The sequence below is a fragment of the Schistocerca gregaria genome, chromosome 5 (genome assembly GCF_023897955.1).
Source record: "Schistocerca gregaria isolate iqSchGreg1 chromosome 5, iqSchGreg1.2, whole genome shotgun sequence".
Taxonomy (NCBI): Eukaryota; Metazoa; Arthropoda; class Insecta; order Orthoptera; family Acrididae; genus Schistocerca; species Schistocerca gregaria.
In genome coordinates, this window is record NC_064924.1 from 411,300,921 (window position 1) to 411,326,976 (window position 26,056).

At 43.7% G+C, this 26,056-nt stretch overlaps 1 protein-coding gene across 10 annotated transcripts in view; it reads left to right on the plus strand.

Moving 5' to 3' along the window:
• Window positions 1–26,056, plus strand: part of LOC126272212 (S phase cyclin A-associated protein in the endoplasmic reticulum) — a 554,765-nt gene that overhangs the window by 410,683 nt on the left and 118,026 nt on the right. For all 10 annotated transcript variants that reach the window (XM_049974904.1, XM_049974906.1, XM_049974905.1 and 7 more), the window contains one exon: window positions 20,324–20,458. In XM_049974904.1, the coding sequence (XP_049830861.1) occupies window positions 20,324–20,458 (135 nt within the window). The remainder of the gene's footprint in view (window positions 1–20,323; window positions 20,459–26,056) is intronic.

Below are 26,056 nucleotides of genomic sequence, written 5' to 3' on the forward strand. Positions count from 1 at the left end.
GTTGAGGGAATATTTAACAGAGCAGAACACATTCAGAACGTCATGCAGCCCATTCTGTTGCCGCTAAAACGTCGTAAGGCATATGTGCTTTTTCAATAGAGAAATGCGCGCTGTCAAATATATTCCTCCATACTATGGCTGCGTGGAACACTGACACCCAAGATAATGTCTCACTCCTCTGTGATAGCCTTTATATACGATTGTATTTACTTATAGATCTTACCGGATGCTATGCGAAGTACAGAACGTGTACAGAACAGTTTTCCCTTTATGACCTTGTGACCATGACCATGTGCAGTTGCACACTAAACAACCTGCATAAGAAGTGGCTAAAACTTCTTTCGTGTATGACCCATGTTTGTCATACGCCATAAGTGTATTTCCCGATGTTGCGGAGCTTGTCGGCGGTTAGCAGTTTGTTTTCACTTACATACGCTTCCTAATTTAAATTAAAGTTCATTGCTTCACGAGACAGCTGACGATCGGATGAGTACTCTGGAAGATATCTTTGAAATGACGCACCCTCATCACGAGGAGTCGGGGCGATACTATCAAAATACAAAGATACAGTGATTAAAGGTCTTAGTGTTATTCGATTTTCTTTTACTGTGCTCACATAGATATGAAAGTGAAACACCAACCGCCGCCGGGGATTAGCCGAGCGGTCTCGGGCGCTACAGTCGTGGACTGTGCGGCTGGTCCCGGCCGCGATTCGAGTCCTCCCTCGGGCATGGGTGATATATATATATTATATATGTGTGTGTTTGTCCTTCTGATAATTTAGGTTAAGTAGCGTGCAAGCTTAGGGACTGATGACCTTAGCAGTTAAGTCCCACAAGGTTTTTTTTAAAAAAAGGAAAAAAAAACACCAATCCGTCAGCGGGGATTTTCGAGAATGTTAAAGTATAGATTACCAAACTTCACACGGGTTTTGTCATTGAATCGTGAGCGATAATTTAAACAAGATCACGTGCGGTTCGTACTTTTATTACATCTGGAGGGATGTAGCTGAAATTATTTTGTATGCACATTCATCGTGTCTTCCAGTACTTTTTGCTTGGATAAACTGTCATCTGAAAAATTTGCAGGAAGACTTGAATGAAGAATTTTGTTACAGTAATTATTTCCAACAAACGGGAATGACCTGAATTAGTTTCCTTCAGTCTCATCTACTTGATAGGTCTTTTCGCCTAGCCAACGCTCCAATTTCCACGTGGACAGTCACGGATACCAATTGCAAGGCTACGAAACAAGCAGGCAGCACCTCTCGATACAGGCAAGTTTAATTTCTTGAGACTTCTTTTCTCTTATATGATGACACTTGTATGTTGTACTTTTAATTGCACACCTACCTGTGGCAAAAATAATATGCACTCGAAGTTCCTGTTTGTCAGTGTGCATAGTACACGTAGCCTGCCTCTCACCCTGCCCCTCATACTTCAGTGCTTTATTATTTCTAAAATTATGTTGTGTGTAAATATTCTGTAGATATTGTAAATTGAACAGGCGTGAGGGGTACGATGGTACCGCCCTAATACTGCACTGCAACTGGCATCTAACTTCGCAGCATCCACTGGACGTTTTGTAGCGAGGCAAGAGGTGTACAGAATGCTTCGGCAGAGTGGCGTTTATTGTCGGAGACATGCTGTACGCCCCCTCTTGTAACGCGCCGGCTGGCGGTACCCAAGATCGAACTTACAACGACAATGGATCGTACTGTACCAGCGTCGCTATGCCGTTAATGTATGACTTCCTGCGGCGCAAAATACTTGGGCGAACCAATCTACCACTACAGCTGTAATTAGGTACAGTTTTTTATGTCACAGTAGATGTTATGACTGTGGATCGCTATATGATTTTAGATGATTCAAGTTGTAGTGCAGCACCTGGCGACTACTCGATGTCTAGCTCGTACCGTAATCGCACTCTCAAGGAACAAATTGAAGATAATTACTACTGCGGCAACCTCAACCACTGAATATGCAGCCGTCTCGAATATCGAATAATGGAAGACAGCATACTTCCTTTACACAAAGTTGAGATCGAACAATGACACAATTACACTACGAATAGACATATCCAAACATTCTAATGACAATGATCACCAATATCAAGCAGTGATTACGAGATAGGTCGATTTAGATAAAAACTCTTGTTATCTAAACTACTATTATCTAAACTACTAGTCGAATCCAAACATCAAATATCTTTAAATACAGTACCTGTTTATATTATGTTGAGATAAATGCCCCATCTAGCTTGCAATTGTTCTCCACACAACGAAGTTTTGACAACGCAGTACATTATCTCTGGAAAAGACTCGTAACTTTTTAATTACCTACAAAATTTCTATTCCATATACCGTCGTGTTATGGCCAGTTTGTATTAACATGCTTCCACCAATATCGATAAGAATTGAAATAGTTTATGCTACCACTAAATCTCTTTTCACTTAGCCCAGCGTTACTATGTAAATAATACGATGTCACGTACTTCACAGATTTAATAATCTTTGTCGTTGGTGTAATCGTTGACCTTTCTGTAATAAATTACGACAACTTCAATTCTACGTGCATTTACTTAGACACTCTTTCCATCAATGAAATCGTTTTAACTTTTTAGAATATCTACCCTCTGTAGGTTTATCGTGGTTCCACTCAATCAATGAACTTTTGATTAGGCAAACTTACAAATACCAGCGTATACTTGTGTCCTGCAACGCGGTATTAAGATCTCTGGAATTCACCCTTTTCTTTTCTCGTAAAGTGTACACACACACACACACACACACACACACACACACACAAGATACTAATTAAATATACGTAAGGCTAACGTTAACCCAAAAAACTTGAATTTATTTTCTATACTATGTATTTTAATACAATTTCATTCACGTAAGTGAGCGAGTGCCATCAAAGACTACATCCCACAACACGGAAATTAAGTAATAAAAAAATTAAACAAAAACCCTAAGTGCCACCGCCACTTTAAATCCAACCTTAAGTGACAATTTAAAACAATTCTGAACCTCTTCAGGCGTATTTTGTTTTAACTGCGTGCTACTTGTAAAATGATTCCTTTATTTTCTCGTCGCTTATCCACTCAACTACTGGTGCACTCTGTCACAATATAGAGAAACAGTTCGTATTTATTTGAGCCAATTCTCGGTCCGCTGTAAGATAGTGGTATTTAAACAACTACTACGATCATGTGTTCGAGGCTTTCCCTTCTCGACACACACACACACACACACACACACACACACACACACACACACACACACACACCACTACCAAACCACTTCAACACTACGGCTAACAACCCTATTACCTCTGGGCGAGCCGCGACCTCTAATCGTACAACACGGGCAGGATATCGGTTCCACCGATTCCCAAAAACTCAGCACCTACAAATCTACTACTCTCTCTAACCAGGCTCACGCTGGATTTACCACAGCAAACTTTACGACAGAAACTGTCCACAAGACGATAATCAATTAATAGCGCGTGCACGTGAACTCGCCAAAACCAATGTATCACCAGCGACTATTCAGAAAATCCCACAGATTCACTATATATTCCGTTGCTCAGCGTTGGGAGGAAACAACCGTCACAGTCACGTATATGAGCAGGGGCCTAAAAGACTAAATAGTCACGCTGACTCCGCGAACTGAACCCAAATTAAAATACTGGTACTACCAATCAAAACTCCTTTCCCTCTCCCAAGCCTTAACAGCCAGCTGCGGTGCCTCACTACACCACGCAGTGAGTCGCTCTACTGTCGGACCTGTACGCACACCGATATATCCTCTTAGTCGGTGAGAGGTCTACATGGGAACTAACTAACTCTTTATGTCATACCATAGGAACCGTTTAAAACGAACAAACACGCAGCGCCACGCCACCTTTTGACAGTTAATTAATTATTCGTTGCTGCTGTCGGTTCTCTAAGACAGCGGCCGGCTGTTGCGCGTCGCTCAGGCAGCATCTCTGGACCCAGCGAAGGCGAGTTGTTGCATCGCTGAAGTCGCGCGCGCTCACCACCTGTTTTTTTTTTTTTTGTCGACGTTCGCGGCTCATCTACAACATATTTTTTTCTTAATACATCGTACACGTATATTTACAGTAATCACCAGGTATTATTATTAGGTTATCGGGTAGGATGCTCAGCACTGGTAAGGGCGAACGTAACCTGTGCCATTTTACACAGCTCACTCTTGACAGAAGGGAACGTTTGTAGTGGAGTCATCAACATACCACCTGGACGGTCGAACAGTGGGCCAATATTGTTTTCACAGATGAGTCCCCATTTAGTCTAGAGAGTGATTCTCGATAGGTTCGCATCTGGAGGGAACGGGGAACAAGATATCGGGAACCAAACACTGTTGAAAGAGACCGATATCGAGGGGGATCCCTAATGGTGTGGGCAGGGGTTATACTTACCACTCGAACCCCTCTTCATGAAGTTGTGCGGGTGAATCGGGAATGTTTAACTGCTGTCAGGCATCGTGACGAGATCTTGGGCTCTCGTCTGCGGTTGTTGCGATGTGCTATGGGCCCAAACGTCGTATTGATGGACGATGATGCTCGACCGTATAGAGCACGCCGTGGTTGATGTTTTCTTGCACACGGAAGATATTGTACGCATGGTATGGCATGACATGGCCTGGTCGCTCTCCCGATTTGAATCCCTTAGAGCATATCTGGGACGCACTAGGGGAAGGGTTGAATCACATGAGCATCCACTTCCAAGACAGCGAGTAGCTCTGCAGGAAGAGCCTTAATGTGATTAACGTTGCAAGGTCACAGGTTAATGTAAGCGCGAGATAAGCATTACAGATGTGAGGTGTTGGTACATCAATGACCGATGTAAACGCCAGAAGGTTTAGTAGAAGCACGGAGATTAGCATGTATTGTATTGTAAAGGTGCCTGATGACAGTTTGTTGGATGAAGTCCCATGCCAATTGCGCTTGGTCGGTTGGATAATACTGGTCGGGAATGACGCTGGAGTTGTCCAGTGATGCCCAATATGTGCTCAATTGGCAACAGTTCTCGTGATCGAGCAGGCTAAGGCAACAAGTAGACACTGTAGAGCATGTTGGGTTACAACAATGGCATGTTGGCGAGCTTTATCATATTGGAAAATACCCCCAGAAATTCTTTTCATGAACGGCAGCACAACAGGTCCAGTCACCAGATTGACGTACAGATTTGCAGTCAGGGTGCTTGGTATAAACGCAAGAGTGCTCCTACTGTCGTACGAAATCGCACCCCAGACCATAACTGCAGCTGTAGATTCAGTGTGTCTAGCACGCAGACAGGTTGGGTGCAAGCTCTCAACTGGCCTCTTCCTACCCAACTCACTGCCATCATTGGCACCTAGAAAGAACCAGCTTTCACCAGTAGAAATCCATTCTGCCCTCCAGTGACCTCTTACTGGACACGACTGAAGTCGCAAATGGCTGTGGTTTGGGGTCACTGGAGTGAGCGGGTCAGTGGAATGGACGCGTCAGGGCGTCTGACCGTGAAGTAACCGATTTGTAGCAGTTCGTTGTGTCACTGCGGTTCCAACTGCTGCTCAGGTTGCTGCTGCATATGCAGTACGACGCGCCAGGGCAATACGCCGAACACGATGGTCTTCCCTCGCGGTGGTGCCACGTGGCCGCCTGGAACATGTTTTTCTTGCGACCGTACATTCTCGTGACGACCGTGCCAGCAATTATGTACAGTGGCTACATTCCTGCTAAGTCTTTCTGTATCGAAGAAGGAACATCCATTTAATCGAAGCGTTACCGCACCATGTCGTCCTAACTCAGTGTGCTATTGATAACGGCGTGTTGGTCACCTTAATGACATTCTTGACTAACATGAACTCACCACGTCCAACTTAAAAAGCTCACGACCGCTACACCATGTATTTAAAGCAAACCTGATTTGCGTCCTCTTATTGGCGCTACTAGCACGATTTTATGCAGCTGGCGCGAAATTTGAATAGACGTCATCTTTCAGATGTAGAAGTACGCCTACCAACTTTTCTGTCGGACAACTCTTCATTGACGTTCCGATTTTTTCCCCATTAGTGCACATTGCTTCCTTGCGAAGCTTCGGCGAAAACCAGACTTGGTTTATGTTCAAAATATTTTTTTAAATTAATTTTTATGCGTACCAGACATAAGACAACATCGTTTAAAATCGGTGATAACAGTTTATCATGAATTATGCGGTAAATCATTATTGCACCCTGCTGTTGTGCAATTCTCACTGTGTTTTGCCAATTTAAAGCCCCAAAATGAAATTCCATTCCGCACCTTACTGTAAACAAGCATCGCCTAGGTTGACTGTCTATGGTCCATTGTGACAAACTCGCAGGAATTGTTTCAACGATAAAATCTTAATTCTGTACTAATCATAAATCTGTGAGATATTTACTTGCCTACCTTGTTATTATTCCATATTGGTCTACTTACATTATTAACAGTCCTATTCCCACCAATTTCGATATGCAAAAAAGTATAAATAAACAAAACTGCAGAATTCGTTTGGGGATGGTGACGGTTTTTGCGCTCCCCCAGGATAAAATCAGAGAGATTAGAGCCCACACAGAGGCATACCGACAATCATTCTTTCCACGAACAATACGAGACTGGAATAGAAGGGAGAACCGATAGAGGTACTCAAGGTACCTTTCGCCACACACCCTCAGGTGGCTTGCTGAGTATGGATGTAGATGTAGAATGCCTTGGTCTCCATGCCAGCGGTGCTTTCATTCACCAGGGTGTACCTTATGGAAACGTAAGGGACAATCGTAATAATTTTTTTCCTCGACTTATAGGAAAATCTGCATTTTCTGACTCCCTGTATGATGATGAAGAATGCTCAATTTTCAGTTATCCATCGATCCAGTCAATTTTGAGACGATTGTGCGTGATGAATTTAGGGGTGGTTTCCTCAAAAACAAAGGGCTGTTGAGCTAAATCATCTTAGTCCTTCGTTTTAGGTTGTACACAAGCTACCTGCCAAATATGAGCCGTATCGGGCGGCCGTGTCTGAGGCCTTTCCTTTCTGAGACTGCCTGTGGTGTGGCGTCCTCTCAAGGGTATCATTGTGTACCGGGTCTGGCGCAGACACAGCAGAACATCCTCAGTGAACAAATAATAACGGCTTGCTTGTAGGAAACAACACATATGATTAATTTAAAAGAAAGAGTTATGTGTTTGACTTATGGAAAGCAAATTATACCATTCAGAAAATTCTTGCGAATATTGCGTAGCTGAGACTTACATTAAAAAAGTTACAAAACCAAAAGCATAGAAGATTAAATTCATGACAAACAAACATTTGTGATGCTCATTAGACAGCTTGGATTTTCCAAGTATGTTCATTGCCCGGTTCACGTTAGTTGGTTATTTTAAAGATATCGCTAGTTGTAATATTTTTACCAAGTAGCAAAAGAAAGATGAATGCGTACGCAGTACGTTATGTCTCACTGCGACAGTAACTGTTTTCCTGGAGCTTGCTGGGGCTGTAAGAGACTCCGTTATTACATTCTTGCGAAACTACGTTTGCTGGAAGAGGCGGAAGGACAGAGTTGGTCGGCTGTGGGCGAAATTAAAACCAATAGTCGAGGCTGAGAGTGACTCTGTGCTGCACAAGTGGCAATAGCGGGCGCTGAGGTTTTTCAATATCCTGCCCTCCCGGCAAAACTACCTGCAAGCGGCCGCCTGCATTAGCGAGATTGTATTACGAATGAGCAGTTTGTTTGGCCGCCGCGCCCCACTGATATAAAGATTCCATGAATAAAATTCCGTGTCGAAACCCTGCTGCCTCCCACGCAACCCCAACCCACCTCATCCCCTCTCGGGAGCGCTCGCCGCTGACGCCTCAGCAGTACTTTCGAGTACATAGCCGGATATGACGTCGCAGCTACAAGGAGGAGACTGTATATACGCATTGGTTCGTGAAGCACAGTTCACTGTAGAGAGAGAAAGACAAAGAGAAAGAATGCGCGCACGCGCTTGTGTGTGTGTGTGTGTGTGTGTGTGTGTGTGTGTGTGTGTGTGTGAGAGAGAGAGAGAGAGAGAGAGAGAGAGAGAGAGAGAGAGGGGGGGGGGGGGTGAGGGTGAGGGGAAGGGAAAAGCGGGACGTGGGATGATTCCATTCTCCTGAGTGTACCACTATTAGCAGAACTACGTTCGCCATGCTAATGAAGGAAGATTTGTGATTATAATCCGTGTTTCCCGTTCGCCGGATTGCACGATATACCGGTTGTATATCCATGGCTCTTCATCAGAAACCACAATACACATCCCTAGCTTACTCCCGTGCGTTGTCACACAACTGGCAACTTCGTACCACGTTAAATATGTGGATGAAATACGTGACATTCTCATTGTACGCATTTATTAAACATTGTTGCATTCCTCCGTTATGTGCAACGACGTTTGCAGTGTTTTGTCGTGAGTTACACTTTTTTTAGATCTACAGTTAATATGTGAATGTCTTCAATTGTGGAATAAGGTGATCGAGGAATTAAAAAATAGTTCAGCGTGTGCACAAATCCTGTGTCACAGAAAACAGGGAAGGACTCTGTCGTCTTGGTGGAATATAAGATAATATTTGGGAGATAAGGATAGAAAATCAGCTGGACATGCAAAAGTTTATACTAGAGTCGGCAGTTTTCTGTGCAATATGTGGGTATTTAACATACGCCTGTTGGACACAGGGGCGTACACCGACGACGCATCTAAAAAAGTAGAAACTACCTCACCTGGTGCCTTACACTGGTGGATATGCTGATTATACGAAAGGAACGAAAATAAACATGAAGTTCAGAATTTACAGCATAATGTAATTTGATTGTTAATTAGATACCTTTCAACCTCTATAAATCGACGTTACTTTTACTAGCGTACCACTTAAAATAACTAGACACTCCAGGTACCATATCGTCGTATACATTTCCCCGTCTGACATTACAGTGTTACAACACCTAAACGTTCCATACGAAGAAAGGACGTGGATTTTTCTCGTTTGATGTCATCACCACAAATTGTCAATCTTGCGAATAAAGACTTGTTATATCGTAGTCCAGTTCCACAAAACAACAATCTTTCATCACTTGCTATATTGTTAGTAAAAACTGTAGACTTTTTAGATACTTTTGTGCGCGACAAGATTGGGCACTGCGGGTCACAGCAGAAATTTAACGTTTTGTTTATATAGTTTGTCGGTGAAACTAATACCATACGCAATTGATAACATCTCTTAGCGAAGGGACGTTCTTCAATCTGTATACGGAGTATGCTGCGAAGGAAACTACAAAATAAATTCGAATTAATATTCAAACCAAAGATGTTTTCGGTTTCTCGATGATGTCGTAATTCTGTCAGAAACGGCAAGGAGCTTAGAAGATCAAGTGGTGTGAAATGAATTGTGTCTAGTGAATGATGGGCAACAATTACCGGCTGACGTGAATACTTCGATAGCAACAAATAACGTTCCGATATTCAAACACAAATAATTTTTTTCTGTGTGCAAATACTAATATAATTTTTAAGAAGTTGGGCTCTAGATTTACGCTTACTAAGAACTTATACCTCAAACTCTGTTCTTACGTTGCGATAAGTTTAATAAAAATCGCTTAACTTTTGGGCAGCGGTCGAACTGTATACTTTAAGAATGATGCATTGTTAGTTATTGCAGCCGTGCCACTTTTATAGTGTAGAAAAGAGTAACTATTCCTCGTTTTTGCAACTGAATTTTTATTATAATTTTTAGTCATATATGTTTCGCCTAATTGTTGGTCATATGCAATAGTTTTAATGCTTTGTACACTTGTGCGTCCATTGACTATACTTCCGGACCGAAACGTCTTTGATAATTTTCAGTGAATTGCATTTCTGGTCACTGCACTTAGCCATGCTGATGTAATCGTGATGTTCACTATTCCTGACATTGGTTGTGCGGCGAGGAAACCACGGAAAACGTAAGTGTGGACGCCTGGGCGGGGAAGTGAAGCCTGGTTCTCCTGAATGCGAGTCCAGCGCGGTGTGTAATACGAACAGTCTCTTATTTTACCTTCAAATAGTTCGTGTGAATATGGCGTAAATATATGAAAGAGGCTCAGCCGCACGTAAATAAAAGGGCAGGTTCCAGTTCTTGTTTGTTAAATAGTTGTACGATCTTTTCCGCAATACCGCTTAGGTGCTTGAATCCATACTAGAGTGAAGATCCTGGGCAGATCTTACGTGTACAAAGAAAGGACACGCCAATAATAGCAGAGTTGCTTGTCTTCCGCGCATCTGTAAAACCTGTAACGTGTCAGTCAGTAGATAGAGGCACAATATTTCACGAAAATGCACGTAGAAATATTTCAGAACATTTATTAATGCCGAAGTGTAGAAATATTTTTCAGGCTTGTTAGGTTCTAAAAAGTAAGAATAAATAATAGTTCTCACAGAAGCATAAGGTAGTCATAATCCTGCCACTACGTGAACTGAACGAAAAAAAAGACCTTAATATACGATGTGCAGACAAACATCCTGATATTATGGTGTCAGAGAAGGGTAGCGAACGTCGAATCGAACCAACTTTTCGAAATAAAAATAGGTCCGAAATGAATTGTTGTGGAGCTACGGCCAAAAAACGACAGCCAGTAAGTGATGCGCACACGGACATGTTTGCATTTGAACCATCCTACCCCAGCAAATAGCTGTTATTCTAAAGAACGCAATTGCTGATCAAATCATCTTCGATTTTAGGTGAACCGTCAAAGTTGGACGAACTTTAAATTTATAATTATGGCTTGCTACGTTAGATGCGAATTCTGCCAGTTAAATGAGTGAAGTTTGACTGTTAAATCAGTTACGCCAAAAGTACTGTGATGCCTTAAATTTGTTAAGATAATTTACTGTACTGCAGAAATACACTCCTGGAAATTGAAATAAGAACACCGTGAATTCATTGTCCCAGGAAGGGGAAACTTTATTGACACATTCCTGGGGTCAGATAAATCACATGATCACACTGACAGAACCACAGGCACATAGACACAGGCAACAGAGCATGCACAATGTCGGCACTAGTACAGTGTATATCCACCTTTCGCAGCAATGCAGGCTGCTATTCTCCCATGGAGACGATCGTAGAGATGCTGGATGTAGTCCTGTGGAACGGCTTGCCATGCCATTTCCACCTGGCGCCTCAGTTGGACCAGCGTTCGTGCTGGACGTGCAGATCGCGTGAGACGACGCTTCATCCAGTCCGAAACATGCTCAATGGGGGACAGATCCGGAGATCTTGCTGGCCAGGGTAGTTGACTTACACCTTCTAGAGCACGTTGGGTGGCACGGGATACATGCGGACGTCCATTGTCCTGTTGGAACAGCAAGTTCCCTTGCCGGTCTAGGAATGGTAGAACGATGGGTTCGATGACGGTTTGGATGTACCGTGCACTATTCAGTGTCCCCTCGACGATCACCAGAGGTGTACGGCCAGTGTAGGAGATCGCTCCCCACACCATGATGCCGGGTGTTGGCCCTGTGTGCCTCGGTCGTATGCAGTCCTGATTGTGGCGCTCACCTGCACGGCGCCAAACACGCATACGACCATCATTGGCACCAAGGCAGAAGCGACTCTCATCGCTGAAGACGACACGTCTCCATTCGTCCCTCCATTCACGCCTGTCGCGACACCACTGGAGGCGGGCTGCACGATGTTGGGGCGTGAGCGGAAGACGGCCTAACGGTGTGCGGGACCGTAGCCCAGCTTCACGGAGACGGTTGCGAATGGTCCTCGGCGATACCCCAGGAGCAACAGTGTCCCTAATTTGCTGGGAAGTGGCGGTGCGGTCCCCTACGGCACTGCGTAGGATCCTACGGTCTTGGCGTGCATCCGTGCGTCGCTGAGGTCCGGTCCCAGGTCGACGGGCACGTGCACCTTCCGCCGACCACTGGCGACAACATCGATGTACTGTGGAGACCTCACGCCCCACGTGTTGAGCAATTCGGCGGTACGTCCACCCGGCCTCCCGCATGCCCACTATACGCCCTCGCTCTAAGTCCGTCAACTGCACATACGGTTCACGTCCACGCTGTCGCGGCATGCTACCAGTGTTAAAGACTGCGATGGAGCTCCGTATGCCACGGCAAACTGGCTGACACTGACGGCGGCGGTGCACAAATGCTACGCAGCTAGCGCCATTCGACGGCCAACACCGCGGTTCCTGTTGTGTCCGCTGTGCCGTGCGTGTGATCATTGCTTGTACAGCCCTCTCGCAGTGTCCGGAGCAAGTATGGTGGGTCCGACACACCGGTGTCAATGTGTTCTTTTTTCCATTTCCAGGAGTGTAGCATGCAGTAATATAGTCGACATATCATGCTGTAAGGTGCACCGTTGTTAGTAATGAACCCCGAAGGCCACATGTTTTATTCCTGCTAATTTACAGAACAACCCCCATCTCCCATGAACTATGGGCCATACTGAGGTGGGGTGGCTTGCGAGCCTCAACGATACAGGTAGCCGTAATGTAGGTGCAATATCGAAGATTTTTGGAGAGGCTAGAGTAACCTATGGTTCCTGAAAAGAGCGAGAAGGCTTTTCAGTCGTTGCTGAAACAAGAGTCCTTGTAACATTAGCTAATGCGTTATGCTGTGCTGGTACTACTAATGGCTGACAGCAAGGGGAAACTACTATTGTTAGTTTTCCGAGGGTATGCAGGTCTACTTTATGGATTATTTTTGATGACGGCCTCCTGGATAGAAAGTTCCGGAGGTAAACCAATACTCCATCCGAACTCCGGTCGGGAACTACTCAGGAGGACGTCATCACCAGGAGAAATAAAATTACTATTCTGCGGGTCGGAGCGTACAGTGTTAGTCATCTTAATCGGATAGATAGGCTAGATAATTCATAAAGAGAGATGGGCGGATTGAAATTAGATATAGTAGGCAGTAATGACGTGCGGTGGCAGGAAGAACAGGACTTGTTGGCCACTTGAGTACCTACAGCGTTATAAATAAAGACTAATGTAATTACACTGCAGAAGTTGGTCCAATAATGAATAAGAAAACAACAATAGGGTAAGCTTCTGTTACAAGAACGATGAACGCTTTATCGCAGCGAAGATAGATACGAAACTAACACCCACTACTGTAGTAAAAGTTTAAATGCCAACTAGCTCTTCAGATGATGAAGAGATTGAAAGAATGTTTGATGAGATAGAAGAAATTATTGGCATGGTTAAGAGAGACGAAACTTTGTCATGGGCGACTGGAATTCGGTAGTAGGAAAAGGAAGAGAAGGAAAAGTGGTAGGAGAATATAGACTGAGGGAAAGGAATAAAAAGGAATAAAAAGGACGCCGAATCGTAGAATTTTCACACACAGCATAGTTTAATCATCATTCATTTAAGTTAATCATCATAGAACAACAATCATAATTCAACATTTGGTTGCAGTATCATGATAGTTGTGTATATGGAAGAGAGCTGGAGACACTGTAAGGTTTCAGGTTTATTATATAATGGTAAGATAGCTAATGCGAGACATTTCCAGGGGCAGTTGTGGACTCTGTCCGTAATTTATGAGCTGCAGGTTAAAACTGAAAATTACAGAAAGTTAGAAAATTGGAGAGATGGGACCTGAATGGGTAGAAAGAACCAGGGGTTGTTGAGAGTTAGAAAGGTAGCATGAGACAACAACTGACTGAAACAAGGATTACTATCACAATATAAGACGAATGGTGGTACTCTTGAAAGATGAAATAGTGAAGGTAGCAGAGGACGAAATACGTAACAAAGACAAAGGTCAGCAGAAATCCTGTGATGAACCACGAGACATCAGGTATAATCGACGAAAGGGGAAAACATAAAACTGTTGCATATGAAGCAGTCAAAAGGAATACAGTTGCTAAAAAATGAGAGACAGGAAGGGCAAAATTGCAAAGCGGATATGATTAGATGTGAAATGCAAGGTTATAGAAGAAAGCGTAACAAGGTGGAAGATAGATATCTCCTACAGGGAAATTAAAGAGACCTGTGGAGAAAAGAGGAGCATCTGTATGTCTATCAAGAGCTCAGATGGCAAGACCAAGTACCAAGCTAAGAAGGGAAAAACTGAAAGGTGTAATGAATATTTTAAAGAGAAAAGACCTTCAAGGTAATATTATAGAAAGGGAAGAGAAAGTAAATGAAGAACAGTAGGCAGATATGATACTGGAAAGAGAATTTGACAGAACACTGAAAGACGTAATCCGAAGCGAGAACCCTGGAATAGACGATATTCGCTCAGAATTATTGAAATGCCGGACAGCAGCCATAGCACACGCTTCGACAACACACGGGGCGGTCGTAGCTTATGTTGTCAGCTGCTATTTTTGTGACAAACACACATGAGCTTATCGGCTTTTGCCACTGTAGGGCCCAGTACTTCCCTGGATAACATCTATAGGGGCTTTGTTGCTTGACGTGGCCAACAAGAATATATTTTCATCAGTAAGTTGATGACTATTCGTGATTTTTAACACAGACATGACATTAATCATGGATGATAATTTTTTATCAATTAATGACGGTTTTTTATTAATTGAGGAGAGCTTAGAACTTTGCATAGCCACTCCAACAGTACTCTTGGGTCGGCGCGGTTCTTTCCGTCCCTTTACGACGGACCTGCACCTACCTATGAACATTGTCACAGCCGATCATCAGTAGGAAAGCCGAGTGAACCCTACTGTACTTCGACGTAAATCAGGCTGCAATTTAAGTCACTAATCTACGTTTCGGGAGAAAGTTTTCACACAAATGAAAGTTTGGAAATTTTGTCCTCAATATATTCTGAAACTTAGGTGAACAAGTATCACTGCCAAGCTTGTGCTAGTCTTAACACAGTCACTCACAATCCCTTTCACTCATGTTAGCAAGTTTATGGCGTTGCATTTCCCGAAAACGTAATAGCTACAAAAATACTGATTGTTTTTGATTAATAATGCTCGCCAAATATTAAGTCTGTCGGTACCAAATGCAGCCACAGTTTTTAGCCACCGACCTGCTCAATTACGCCACGCGGAATATGTCTTTTCTCGTCACAAAATTCACTTAAAAATTCCGAAATTTCTACACACAAATCGGAATAATTATGTCGTCACTTTCCAACACTTTTGATGTATGAAACACTGCTAGATACGGCAACTTCTCATTTCCCTCGGAACTACTAGGACACACGTCCGAACCGTTTCATGGCTAGGCTCCCACTCTACTCTAGAATACTCTGTCTTCTCTACCAGCAAAGAAAGGCGCGCGAAGAATATTGCTTTACCATTGGTCAGTTTACTTAACAGCCAATAGGAAAACAACGTTCTCCCACGTCAGTCCGCCTTTTTCATCCATAACCAATCGCAAAATAGTAAACCTCCCGACTGCACTTTTTACCGACGTAATTATCTAATATGTTGAAGTTTTGTTTATGCATAAAGTTATTTACTGTTGTTGTTTATACCTGAATTAATTCTTCCCTTTACCATAAACTTACTTTACAAATCTATTCCACAAAAACCCTCTTTGTTCATATCCATACTTCTTCGAAATGTTCCCACACTAAATCCTACTACAAAACTCGTTAAACAATTATCTTCAAACTAACCTTAAACCGCACTCGCGCATCATTCACATAGCTAAAACATATTTATAACATGTTACATACACAAAAAGAAATAATAACACTTTATGAAAATACTAGAACAGTTTATGAAAAACATTCCATTACTTTAGTGCACTCTAGTGGTCACAATCGAAACTAAAATCAGAGTCTCCCTATCCAGTATTGTCCTCTATCGGCTGATACATGGACTACGTGCGCGTCCAGTCTGGCGTCACCATCTGTCACTACCCAGCTCTGAGACACATCTCCCACTTAACCGCCTCCAAGGCAGGATCGTTATACGGCGCTACGCCTCACTCTGTGGCATTCTGTAACTACACCCCACACCCTGTGACATAGCATTTGTATACACAAGAAGATGCAAGTTAAAAGTTGTGAAATAGGTTGTACGGGTATATAATTGACTATTGGACTTTCATACAGTTTTATGTTTAATTATTTTAACACCCGTGTTAAAAAAACTGTTTACTGTATGAATTGTCAATCAGTCATGTAGAACTATTTTAGCTATGGTTGCCCCAATTTTATAATTATCTATAATAACGAAAAGCTCTAAAATATAGGCCTACCACTTTGTAGCACAAGAGATAACGCTGTAAATACGAAATAGTACTTACACGACAAGGCGCGTGGTGCTTAAAGTACAGCTCTGCTGCTGTTAACTTTTGAAGCTGCAATTGCTCTGACAGAGCTAAGCATAAGGTAAACAGTGACTAGAAAGCTATCCACAATTAGGTGGCTGTAAAACTTGCCATTTCTCCTGTAGAGGGCAAAAGGTAACTCTGGTGTATAAAATATACCGGCGCGCCCACTCTAGGGTTAAAGAGAGAGCGCGAAAAATTCTGAAGCGGCACTGGACGGAACGCCTAATCGTTGATAGTGATGTAGCACTCTTAACTACGTTGTGTATAATGAGCTACAAATGACATGTGTAGAAGAGAGGGCAAGCAGGGGCAGCGCTGGGTCTACGGCCAACCATATTTTGTAAACATCACCTGAGTCGAAACAAGGCCCCGGGAGTAGACAACATTCCATTGGAACTATTGACGGCCTTGGGAGAGCCAGTCCTGACAAAACTCTATCATCTGGTGAGCAAGATGTATGAGACAGGTGACAAACCTCAGACTTCAAGAAGAATATAATAATTCCAATCCCAAAGAAAGCAGGTGTTGACAGATGTGAAAATTACCGAAATATCAGTTTAATACGTCACAGATGCAAAATAATAACGCGAATTCTTTACAGACGATTGGAAAAACTGGTAGAAACCGACCTCGGGGAAGATCATTTTGGATTCCGTAGAAATGTTGGAACACGTGAGGCAATACTGACCCTACGGCTTACCTTTAAGGAAAGGCAAACCTACGTTTCTAGCATTTGTAGACTTATAGAAAGCCTTTGACAATGTTGACTGGAATACTCTCTTTCAAATTCTGAAGGTGGTAGGGGTAAAATACAGGGAGCGAAAGGCTATTTACAATTTGTACAGAAACCAGATAGCAGTTATAAGAGCCGAGGGACATGAAAGGGAAGCAGCGGTTGGGAAGGGAGTGAGACAGGGTTGTAGCCTTTCCCCGATGTTATTCAATCTGTATATTGAGCAAGCAGTAAAGGAAACAAAAGAAAAGTTCGGAGTAGGTTCGCCGATGACATTGTAATTCTGTCAGAGACAGCAAAGGACTTGGAAGAGCAGTGGAACGGAATGGACAGTGTCTTGAAAGGAGGATATAAAATGAACATCAACAAAAGCAAAACGAGGATAATGGAATGTTGTCGAATTAAGTCGGGTGATGCTGAGGGAATTAGATTAGGAAATGAGACACTTAAAGTAGTAAAGGAGTTTTGTTATTTAGGAAGCAAAATAAGTGATGATGGTCGAAGTAGAGAGGATATAAAATGTAGACTGACAATGGCAAGGAAAGTGTTTCTGAAGAAGAGAAATTTGTTAACATCGAGTATAGATTTAAGTGTCAGGAAGTCGTTTCTGAAAGTATTTATATGGAGTGTAGTCATGTATGGAAGTGAAACATGGATGATAAATAGTTTGGACAAGAAGAGAATAGAAGCTTTCGAAATGTGGTGCTACAGAAGAATGCTGAAGATTAGATGGGTAGATCACATAACTAATAAGGAGGTATTGAATAGGATTGGGGAGAAGAGGAGTTTGTTGCACAACTTGACAAGAAGAAGGGACCGGTTGGTAGGACATATTCTGAGGGATCAGAAATTTTGCATTGGAGGGCAGAGTGGAGGGTAAAAATCGTAGAGGGCGACCAAGAGATGAATACACTAAACAGATTCAGAAGGATGTAGGTTGCAGTAAGTACTGGCAGATGAAGAAGCTTGCACAGGATAGAGTAGCATGGAGAGCTGCATCAAACCAGTCTCAGGACTGAAGACCACAACTACAACAACTCCTGTTCTTGGTATTAGGTTATTTTTATCTTCGGTCGCTCTCTGATAGCTGGAAATTGCTTTCTACTGGAGGGTAGTCGTGGTATTCCCCGGTTGAGTAACTGCAAGATGCAGGATCCTCTGTAGCACGTGGCTCGTCATCCCGAGCTTGTGCACATACGTGAGCCTTCGCCGTCTCGGCACGGCGGTCGCGTGTAATTGAATGTACACAGCGGCGGGTGAGCCGTGGGGCGGCTGTGTAACGCAGCCGCGTCGTTATTATGAATATCATTCTGGGAGACTTCATTAAAATTCATAGGCGGGCCGCTAGCTCGGAGCCGCGCGCGCAGCCGGCGCAAATTGGGGTGGCTGGGGGTGCGGGTCGCGCACTCGCTGACGTGGGAGCGGTGGGGGCGTAGCGGGGGCGGGGGCGCTGGCGGCGCGGCCGGCGCAAAGTGATTCCGGAGACCGGCCCGCGTGCCCCGCCCATTAATAACCATATTGGCTAAAGAAGCTTTTTAGGAGCCCGCCCCTCAACCCCTCTCGCGACAGCTGGTCGCCCGGAAACTTCCCGGTTACTGCCCGCGCACCGAGGGACGCGGGGGATGCAACCTAAAAGGGGGAGACCGGAAAACTGGGGGAAGTTCGGATCCGCACGATGTTTTTTTTCTTCTTTTTGTTGTCGTGTGGTTGTTCCACCGTGCTGTTTCGTATGAAATGTATTTTTTGGCCGGCCAAATAAGCGGATCGGTTCTAGGTGCTACAGTCTGGAACCGCGCGACCGCTACGGTCGCAGGTTCGAATCCTGCCTCGGGCATGGATGTGTGTGATGTCCTTACGTTGGTTACGTTTAAGTAGTTCTAAGTTCTAGGGGACTGATGACCTCAGATATTAATCCCCCTTGGTGCTCAGAGCCATTTTTTTTGTATTTTTTGAGTCAACATTCTCGTCATTCAATACCAGAGAGCAGTAGCTTGCGTTCGGATACAGTATGTTGTGTCTCATCTTAGAGCAGCATATCAGATTAACTGTATTTTTAAAGGCAACAGTCGTGTGACACACAGCTAGATCTGTTCGTTCACGATACCCAGAATCTGTGTAGACTCGGCAGTCAATGTTAACTATATGTTTTTACAATTCCAAATGTTACCAGTGCAGTTTTGTATGAGCTTAAGGCAGAACAGAAGATTAAACCGTTGTACTAAAGACTTAGAGATCTTCTGTGTTTATTCTAGACTAATCGTTAAAAATGGTTTAAATGGTTCTGAGCACTATGGGACTTAACATCTGAGGTCATCAGAGTGTGTAAGCTTAGGGACTGATGACCTTAGCAGTTAAGTTCCATAAGATTTCACACACATTTTTTGAACATCACACACATCCATGCACGAGGCAGGATTCGAACCTGCGACCGTAGCAGTCGCGCGGTTCCGGACTTTAGCGCCTAGATCCGCTCGGCCACAGCGGCCAGCAGACTGATCGTTGACGGCTTAGTTATGTGCAGTGAGAGCACTGGGTTAGCGATGTAAAGATAAACGTTACGAAGTGCAGCGAGAATGCTCGTTTGCACTATGGACAATACAGTCAGTGGTCGGACGAGTTCTGTCTCCTTTACGGCACTGTGAACCTCGTTGCCATTACCGAATGCTTTGTGAACCCCACTTTCCTGTGTTTTGTGCGTTGCTCGTTTGCTTATTTTGAAATGAGGGAAGGGTTACTCTAGGTCCATCCAGGAGACGCGGCTAATCGCGGCAGCTATGTACGAGTATAGTAGTACTTCTTATAACATACTTGAGATAAGAGAGGAGCAGCATCATCATCATCTGGACGAATGTAGTTATGTAAGTATTTATTCATGGAACACACTGTTCTTATTTGTCCCTGCACGGTAACCACTCGGGCTACACACAGCAGATATTTTGTCGCCGATTGATGTTGTATAGGTACATGTATCAACGCTCTCTCTGAGACATCATAATCAAAAATCCCACGATGTGATTAAAAAAATATAATTCTCAATTTTAAGACGATGACTAACGCAGTTTTAAAATTCCTTAGAACGTTAAAACAGTACACCGTTGTCGCTCTCCTGCAAGTGACGTACTTTTATTAAATAGCTCTGTCGATATTTTACGAAACTGCTTATTTTCAAGTCAGCATACAGGCGATGTGATTAACTTATGGGCGTAGTAGATAAAACTGAATTAACTGTATTTGTGTTGGTGCTTTTAGAACTGTGATTACCGTCGTCGGTGGTGTTCTGCTTGTTGCAGCTACACTGTGAGCTTGGGCGTTGTGGACCGCCTGGCTGCCTACTGCGGGGGCGTCAGGGACCCTATCGACAACGACCCCAACGGAGCCAACTTCCTACTAGCTGGTCTCGAGCTTCTGTCGACACTTGCAGCTAGGTAAGTAATTTGAACTCTTAACAGCATGGCATTTCTGACACGGTGTGCAACAGAGGTGGAACATAACTGTTCATAACATGGTCTAGAAATACTTTCCATCGTAAGTATATGCTTCATAGGCCAGTAGACACCTTAAGTTTGTTTATTGTCCTGTCCACGGCTACGGATCCCAACATTGGAAATATTTTAATAGTTGTACTTTTCGCGCTTATTTGCAAGCGCACGTTATAGCAGTCCTTGATGTTTAATTCCTTGGTTACGAACGAGAGGAACTGAGGTATCCACAAAATATCACTTTGAAAACATTGTACACGAAGTGCTTCGGAAAGTTAGTTTCGCTAGACTTGCTGTTTATTCCTTTTTATGTCTGCAAGTCCAGCAAAAGGTTTAATATCACGTGATTGGGAGGTTTGTTTATAAGGAAATCTTTATCACAATCGCAATTTTATATAATATTTAGCAAAAAACCGGTTTCACCAACGTAAGTCACCTTCAGATGTTCAGTAAAATCAATAATAATGTAAATTAATTAATAATACAGAAAATAAACTGTAATTGGACACGTACTATGCCGTATTTCCCTTTCTCTGTGATGCCTTGCATTTTATTTGCCATTTTATTTTCATTCTTATTTTTACCCATATTAGTATGTTAGTATGTTGGATATAAATTAATGAAGCTATCATCATCTTACGACACCGTATCGTATTCGTATAATACGTACAGGAGGTGAACAGAAATATGGAAACGCCAGAAGTACAATACATTACCATGGCTAATGAGATGTAGGAAAAACAGGTGCAGGGGTTGAACAGAAAGAAAGAAACACGGCGAGAAGTCCATGTTTGAATGTACACTGAGGTGATAAAAGTCGTGGTATAGGGATATGCACATATAAAGATGGCCGTAGTATCGCGTACACAAGGTATAAAAGGGCAGTGGATCGACGGAGCTGTCGTTTGTACTCAGGTGATTGGTGCGGAAAGGTTTCCGACGTAATTGTGGCCGCACGACGGGAATTCAGACATGGAACACGGAATGGTAGTTGGAGCTAGACGCCTGGGACACTTCATTTCGGAAATTGGTAGGGAATTCGTTATTCCGAAATCCTCAGAGCCAAGAGTGCGCCGAGGATACCAAATATCAGCCATTATCTCTCACCACGGACAAGGCAGTGGCCGACGGGCTTCACTTAACGACAGAGAGCAGCGGTGTTTGCGTAGAGCTCTCAGAGATAACGGAGAAGCAACACTGCGCGAAACAACCACAGAGATCATTGTGGGAGTACGACGAATGTGTCCGTGAGGACAGTGCGATTAAATTTGTGAGCAGCAGTGGACCGACGCGAGTACCTTTGCTAACAACACGAGATCGCTTGCGGCATCTCTCATAAGCTCGTGACCGTATCGGTTGGGCCCTAGGCAACTAGAAAACCGTGGCCTGGTCAAATGAGTCCCAATTTCACTTGGTAAGAGCTGATACTAGGGTTCGAGTGTCGCACAGATCCCGGGAAACCGTTGACCCAAGTTGTCAACAAGCTTTGGTGGTGGCACCATTATAGTCTGGGCTGTGTTTATAGGGAATGGACTGGCTCCTCTGGTCCAACTGAACTGGTCATTGACTGGAATTGGTTATGCTCGACTACTTTTAGACCATTTTCAGCTATTCATGGAGTTCATATTCCCAAACAACGTTGGAGTTTGTATGGATGACAAGGGACCATTCACTAAGATAATCTTCCGCGATTGGTTTGAAGAACATTCTGGACAGTTCGAGCGAAGGATTTGGCCTGACACGAATCCCATGGAACATTTATGAGACGTAATCGAGAGGTCAGTCCGTGCTCAGAATCCTGCACCGACGACACTTTCGCAGTTGTGAACAGCTATAGAAGCAGCAAGGCTCAGCTTTTCTGCAAGGGTTTCCAACGACTTGTTGAGTCAATGTCACATCGAGTTGCTGCAGTACGCCAAGTCGCTGCAGTGACGGACTGTGCGTCCGGTCCCGGCGGAGGTTCGAATCCTACCTCGGGCATGGGTGTGTGTGTTTGTCCGTAGGATAATTTAGGTTACGTAGTGTGTAAGCTTAGGGACTGATGACCTTAGCAGTTAAGTCCCATAAGATTTCACACACTTTTGAACATTTTGTACGCCAAATAAAAGTTGATCCGACACGATATTAAGACATTTTCTAGGACTTCAGTCACCTCAGTTTAAATGCTGATGCTAAGCTTGTCTGCAAGTTGCGCTGTTGTATTTGACGACTAACGACACATGTAAAGTATAGTCAGTACGCTGCAAGTGTCAGTCATGGTCGATCAGGGTTCTTTGTAGTGACGATTGCCATATGTCGGAGCTAAATCAGTCACGAAAATGGGCAAAATGTTGCTGCGCGTGTGGTGGGTGCTTTTATAACCAAGACAGCTGAAGTGTTCGGTGTGTCAAGAGGCCCCGTATACAAGATTTATACCGCATACAGGGAAAGTGGAGAAACAACATCTGCAAACTCACATCGCATACGGCAATGTGTGTTGAGTGACCGTGACAGACGCTCATTGAACGGGATGGTGTCGAAAAATAATACGACAACTGCTGCAAAAGTCACCGCGAAGCTTAATCGCAGTCGCGAACCCTGTCTGGATCAAAACTACGTGGAGGGAGCTCCATAAGCAGGGAATTGCATGGGGAGCTGGAATTCCAATACGCTCCTCAGTCTGGAAATGTTTGTAATAGGAAAACATGGTACCAAAGCTGTAAAACCTGGACTATGGAACAATGGAAGAAGGCCATTTGGTCGGATTAGTCATGTGTAGCACGGTTTCCATCTTCTGGCGGAGTTTACGTGCCAAGAATGAAACATGGCGGGGGTTCGGTGGTAATTTGGGCAGCCATATCGTGGTTCTCTACGGGCCTCATGGTTACTCCTGAAGGCTACATTTCTTCCAAGGGTTACGTAAACGTTTTGGCTGATCAGGTCCACCCGCTGATGCAATGTTCACTCCCCAATGGTGATAATGTGTTCCAAGGCGGCAGGACGCCTGTTCACACAGGTCGCATCGTGTGCAGGGATGGTTTTGCAAGCACGAGGTTAAATTGTTGCATCTCTACTGATAACTACAATTATTACCAGATCTCAATAGTATTGAGCATTTGTGATCTGCTTTGAAGGGTGCGTTATCGCTAACCACCTCCATCATTGTTACCTGAACTTGCAATATTTTGCAGGAGAATGCTATAAGATTCCCTTGAAAACCATACAGAATCTGAATTGATACATTTCGAGACGACTTGAATTTGTTTTTAGTCCAAATGTTTCGGTACACCGTATTAGGCATGGCAATGTGTTGTGTTTTTGGGGTTTCCTTATTTTTGTCCACCCCACGCAGTTTTATCGTACCCCTTTTGCGCCATCCCAGGAGATGAACCAGTCGCTCAGAGGAGGAGGGACCGTTCAAGAGGTAGAGCGAATAAAGCTAACAATCGTCAACTCTAACACTGAACGTGTTAATTTTGAAATGTTGTGGACAAGGTGTAATCCAAAGCTAGCGACGACTGAAATTTGTGAAGCGAAATAAAAGAAGGAAAAAAAATCACGTAGATGTCGCATGGTGAGTAATCCCTTTAACGAATCATCTTAGACGCTATACCGGGTGGTCAAAAAGTCAGTATAAATTTGAAAACTGAATAAATCACGGAATAATGTAGATAGAGAGGTACAAATTAACACACATGCTTGGAATGACATGGGGTTTATCAGAACCAAAAAAATACAAAGGTTCAAAAAGTGTCCGACAGATGGCGCTTCATCTGATCAGAATAGCAATAATTAGCATTACAAAGTAAGGCAAACCAAAGTTGATGTTCTTTACAGGAAATACTCAATATGTCCACCATCATTCCTCAACAATAGCTGTAGTCGAGGAATAATGTTGTGAACAGCACTGTAAAGCATGTCCGGAGTTATGGTGAGGCATTGGCGTCGGATGCTGTCTTTCGCCATCCCTAGAGATGTCGGTCGACCACGATACACTTGCGACTTCAGGTAACCTCAAAGCCAGTTACCTCACGGACTGAGGTCTGGGGACCTGGGAGGCCAAGCATGACGAAAGTGGCGCCTGAGCACACGATCATCACCAAACGACGCGCGCAAGAGATCATTCACGCGTCTAGCAATATGGGGTGGAGCGCCATCGTGCATAAACATCGTTCGTTCCAGCAGGTGTTCATCAGCGATGCGATTCTTTAACGTACCGGCGTACCTCTCACCCTTCACGGTAGCAGTTACAAAACCAGAATCACGCATTTCTTCGAAGAAAAAAGGCCCGATAACGGTAGATGTGATAAATCAAACCCATACCGTGACTTTCTCGTTGTGCAATGGAGTTTTCAAGACAGTTATAGGATTTTCGGTAGCCCACGTTCTGCAGTTGTGGGCGTTGACAGACCCTCGGAGCGCGAAATGAGCTTCGTCGGTACACAACACGTTACTCAACCAATCGCTATCTTCCGCCATCTTTTGAATCGCCTACACAGCAAATGCCCTCCGCTTCACTAAATCTCCAGGTAAACAGTTCATGATGCCGATGGATTTTGTACGGATAGCCTCAGAGGGTACGCGTTAAGTGCCAACCAAACAGTAGTGTATGGAATTCCGGTGCTATGTGCGACTGCACGAGCGCTGACTTCCCCGTGCATAGACGAACCCGCTACAGTCTCCATTTTTTCCTGAACTGTCTCAGCAGCATTACGCCTTGTTCTCGGTCCGCCACTACGGGGTCTATCGTCTAAACAACTCGTGGCTTCGAACTTCGAAATCATTGTCGCCACAGCTGTATTTGTCAACGGACCTTTACCGGTTCGAATCCCCTGAACTCAGTTCTGAGGCAGTGACAGCCTTAATTATGAGTGATGAATGTCAATTTCCTTTTAGTGTTTTAGATATAGACCCCATTATTTTTCTCAAATTGCGATGGGTTCCTTATGATGAAACTTGTTAGCGTAAGCCCTTGAAGAAATACCTACAAGATGATTGCATTAAACAAGTTTTATTGTTCTTACTAGTCTGTTTTTAGCAATCAGTATTTTCTTTCTAACGGTTAAACACGTCGTATTGTTCTTACTACTCGGTTTTCGGCAATGAATACTTTCTTTCTGACTACTCAGTTTTGACCCACCAGTAGTTCCTTTCTGGGTGAGAAGTTACCTCAGAAAATTATTCCATAAGACATTATTGAGTGGAGGTATGTAAAATATGTGAGAGGAGATTCATTCGTCTATTTCCAAGACTAGCAGTTATACGAAGAGCAAAAGTAGTCGAACTGATTTTGTTGAGCAGCTCAGTAGTATGCTTCTGCCATACTGTAAGCTTCATGAACGTCCAACACGTTGGAACATTTTACCCTACTTACTGATTTCTGTCCGTGTGCTACGTCAGTCATTGCTACGACTCTGTTGTGCAGAACTGAGTATAGTATGTTTTACGAAGTTTGGGGAGAGTCCATTTTCAGAAAACCACTTAACAATTTTATGAAAAACGCCATTGTGGTTCTTTCTCTTCAGTGGGATTTGTTGTAAAATGTGTGTGAAATCTTATGGGACT